The sequence below is a fragment of the Cimex lectularius genome, unplaced genomic scaffold, assembly GCF_000648675.2.
Source record: "Cimex lectularius strain Harlan isolate CLEC.00 unplaced genomic scaffold, Clec_2.1 scaffold36, whole genome shotgun sequence".
NCBI classification, from domain to species: Eukaryota; Metazoa; Arthropoda; class Insecta; order Hemiptera; family Cimicidae; genus Cimex; species Cimex lectularius.
This window is the reverse complement of record NW_019392648.1, coordinates 225,810-230,360: the sequence shown is the minus strand read 5'-3', so window position 1 is coordinate 230,360 and position 4,551 is coordinate 225,810. Positions and strand designations below refer to the sequence as shown.

The window sequence follows — 4,551 nt, the reverse complement described above, 5'->3', positions numbered from 1 at the left end:
TATTCCGGTGTTTTGATTAATTTTCTACCAAACCATTAAAATTAATTTTTTAAATAAAAACTAATTAATTTTTAATCACAGTTAATTTGGTTTATATTAAAATAAGTATGTTGTAATTAATATAACGACAATAATACATGTAGTTTGAATAAAAATATGAGTGTCCGGTTCTTTTGTCTTCGACTGTACTCGATGCGACCCGACGAAAATCTGGATAGTGGTGATCGCAGAGCGTCGGGTAGGTTAGCGTGGCATAGCATCGGGTAGATGTGCACGGGGGTAATGCAACCTTATGGAAAATCGGAGTTTGGATTTGCGTCGGGTAGCATCGGGTAGATGTGCACGGGGGTAATGCAACCTTATGGAAAATCGGAGTTTGGATTTGCGTCGGGTAGCATCGGGTAGCGTCGCATGGCGTAGCATCGGGTAAGTGTGTTTCTGGCTTATCTGTGCGACATTAAACATGAGAGTATTGTCTAACTATTGACTCACCGAACAATTGCAAATAACCCACCAGGAACACGAAGGCAAGGATACAAAACATTCTTCTTCAATGCTCATTTAGGTGGCGTACAGCACCAGCAGTTTAGATTACAATTATAATTAAATAAAACCTTTTAAGTTATTAGTAGTTTATTTTTTCATTTCTATACATTTTATTCGTTGGTCTCGAAGGTTTTATTTGTAAGCTTTGCAACGCATTGTTTGTATTTAGCGACTTCGCAATGTTGGTTGAGCGGAAACTTATCCAATTTCGGTGGAGCGCATTCTGGCTTTTTCCCGTCATTTGTATTAATCGGCAAGAAATCGTTGAAGACTTTTTCTGTTTCGAGGTAGTTATACTTCCATATTCTATCCATGCTGGTATGCAAGTTTTTCATTCTGTCCATACGCTTAACTGAATCCTTCAATATCTTCTCTTCTTCCACCTTTTGCCATTCCTGAAAAATGCGAAAATATTTCTTTTTATTGTGTTTGAATCAATTATCAACGAGTCCTTAGTTGCAGGATGTATAAACCTCTAGCTTGAAATATTAAATAATAATTATTCAGAAATTGTGAGATGCGGTTTGGTGTGATGTAGGTTTCAGAAAAACATTTTCTTTGTTGTGCCAACGATTCGATCTTTATTGAGATCATCTTCAGTGCTCAAAGTGTTTGTCTTCTGTGTAATTGTGCCATTCTTGCGAGTCGTGTTGAGAGTGCCAGTGGTACTTCCCTCTAAGCTTCACTTATTTCAATTGTATAATAATATTCATTACAACTCATGTAATCTGTATGTCTTCAATAAACTGTTCCATTGAAATTTGAAGTAGAAACGCTTTCCATAGTGAATTCAGTTACCAAACCTTATTGAGATCGTCTCCAGGGCCTGGGAGTTATAAACATGGTTTACCACTGGGCGCTCTCAACACAGCGCACAATTACGCAGAAAACAAACTTTGAGCCCTGAAGATGATCTCAATAAAGATCGAAACGTTGGCACTATAAAGAAAATGTTTTTCTGAAACCGATATCACACCAGACCGCATCTCACGATTTCTGAATAATTATCGATTAACGGTCATTAATCACCACACATATTAAATAATATTATGTAATTTTGAAGAGCTTATGTAATTACGATATGAAGTTTGCAAGTTCAATAAAATTTGTTCAAAATTTCTTGTCTGCAGTCTAGAAAGTATCGATTTTGGCATCGTCATCATCACCTATGGTAAATGGAATATAAGGTAAAAACACCTTTGTCTTCCATGAAAATTCTCTACTTCACAATTATATTTTATCTTTTAAACTTGGGCAGTTTCCCACTGAATTTAAGAAATCTCTTGGTATTCCATTTCATAAATCGGGCCAAAAGTGATGATGATTACATTAACACCGAAAAAATTTTTCGCAAAATGTTTTTAAAAAAATTGTTGATTTTTTTTCTAATAACAAAATAATTTCACCATATTATTTTAATTTTCAATTATGAAAATCTGCAGAAGGTTCACTTTTTGAGGCTTTTGATTTTATATCAAACGCTCTTGGCAATAAAAATATAGTCATAGGATTGTTCTTGCGTATCTCAAGTATTTTTAAATATTGGTATCAAATCTATTATAATTTCATTAAATCATATTTGTTGACACTTAAAAAAATAAGCCAAACATTTTTTAGCTATCACACTTAATAAATAGTGGTGTTCTAAAGGGGAATGTTAATTTAGTTTAATTTACATTAACCATTTTCTTAACCTAATGCTTTCAGGTAAAACAATGTTTTTTTAACGAGGGGGTTATCAACCCTCGGGGTGCCGGTGTTTTTGAAAAAAAGCCCATTTGTAAGTATGTCGGTTTCGAATGGAGGGCCGCTGGATTCGAACCCGGGACCTTTACCTTACAGTGATGAGCGCCGTGTCAACGCCTAAACCGTTATGGCCACCGACGCCACGTATTCACAGATGATACAGCTAACTTTTTTCTGGCAAGAATTGTGATGTTGAATAAAAATATTAATGATTTGATTGACTAAAAATATTAACGATGAAATATGTTAGTGATAAACTGGTTAGATAGTAATTTCTTACTTTTAAATAACTTAAAACTAAAATATTTTTAGTCTCTCAAACCAAAATGACAAATGAAAATGAAGTGTTACATTTTTTCGTCAATAAATTTAATTGTAATTGCCCGATTATACCCTTTTCTAATCAAGTCAAATATTTGGGAATAAATTTTGATAAAAAATTTATTCTCAGTTTCATATTACTTTGATTAAAAACAATAGAAAATCAATTTAAAATTTTAAGAAATTTTTTACAGCCAGATTTATTGAGGTCTGTTTTATTTTGTGTCAGCACAGTCTTTGATAACACAGGATCCTAATTTGGGGAGGCACCACAAAATCTGCAATATTTCCAATTTGCTCAAAATCCTATATTAAAATTTTTACTAAATAAACATAGAAGATAAAACACAAAATAATTTAAAAGTCAAAAGTACTCTACAAGAACAAATGTTTTAATAAAATTTGTTTCTAACGCATGAAGTAAACATTTACGTTTTGAAAATCGCAAAAAGAGGGAAAATTCGAACGGTTGTAGGTTGAGATGGAGAGTTGTGTCCGAGAGGATCGAAGACACGTTAGCTCAAGTGGTAGAGTACCGGCGTAGCTGAAGGTCGTGGGTTCGAATCCCGCTCATGACACTGACTTTTTTATCTCAACCAAGACATCGCGTAGAAAGAATAATACGCGTAATGTAGCATCAAGATTCATTCATCATATCAAAATTGACGTAAATTCTTTTTACTCTTCAGATAAATTTAATTTTTTTTAAACATATAAATTTAAAGATGGCATATTTTGAAAGTACCATTAATAAAATAATATTATTTACATAAACTAACAATAGTCAAATAAATTGTGTGTGTACTGCTTCTACTAATTAGTTTTAAACTGGTTTTGTTTATTTTTGATAATGCATAAAACTACCCATTTGTGAGTTCAGCTCCTGTTCTTAAGGGAAAGTTAAACTTGCTGAGAGCTAGTGTCTATTTTTACATTATTTTGTTCTCTGTTATCATTTAATTTTTATTTTTCACAATAATGTATTCAATATAAAACTATAAATTGATTTGTGTATTGTCTTGCGTTGTCGTAACATGATTAATATGATTCTGATAATTTTTTTACACCATATCAATCCGTTATTGTTATAAAACAATCGGTTTGATTCTCGCCTGAAAATAATAACATAACAATCCGAATTAAACCGTGGCGGATATTTTGGACCATAGGCGCCAAATGGTACCAAACTGATTTGTGGTCACCCTGTTCTTTTTTTTACAACTTTCTGCCTATAGTGCAGAAATAAAAAATAGTTACAAATTTTAAATTTAATTGAGGCTGACATTTCTGAGGTACATCAGAATCCTACTGTGTTAAAGGACTAATTAGATTTTTAAAGTTCGGCTATAGTTTTCAGTAGTTTATAATAAACGTTTCTTAGACTCCTTAGAATTAAGCTCTTACTAATGTCCCGAAAGTATGCGGGTTAATGTGCCTGCCGTTATCTTCGGGTTCTGTTTCTTTTTCGAGATCGAGTTTTTCTCCAATATCACAGATGTCGACCACGACCATCTTGTACCTCGATTAATATGACACTTTAAGACGAAAAACTACTAATAGCTATTTTTAAATTTTTTAAATTTTTTTGTTTTTTGTTTACATGATCGTCAAACTTGAAATAGCAATCTGACGCGTTATCAGGTGATTCTTGGATATTGAAAATAAGCTAATATAGTACGTATGTTTACATGTTTGTAAATTACATTACATATTAATTACATACCGTAGGGAGTCTTGTTCGTATCCTGGACAGGCAGGGGAGCGTAAATAAAAAATGACTTACTTTCCTCAACAACTCATCCACCAAAGAGGGTCGACTCTATTGAATTTCTTTCATCAATTTAAGAGAGTTATCTTCGAATAAGATTAATAGACTGCTTAAAACGTTTGTTATTTATCGACGATTCTTGATGGATGCCACTTGTTTGAACTCCCTCC

General features: G+C 32.9%; 1 protein-coding gene across 1 annotated transcript; it reads right to left on the bottom strand.

Moving 5' to 3' along the window:
• Positions 1–615: 615 nt before the first annotated feature.
• LOC106668401 lies at positions 616–4,295 on the bottom strand. Its single transcript, XM_014397094.1, has 2 exons — positions 4,018–4,295; positions 616–941 (listed from the first exon to the last, which is right to left on the bottom strand). Exons 1-2 carry the CDS (start codon positions 4,123–4,125, stop codon positions 657–659), a joined length of 393 nt encoding a protein of 130 aa, XP_014252580.1. The 5' UTR covers positions 4,126–4,295; the 3' UTR covers positions 616–656.
• Between the last annotated feature and the right edge of the window lie 256 nt (positions 4,296–4,551).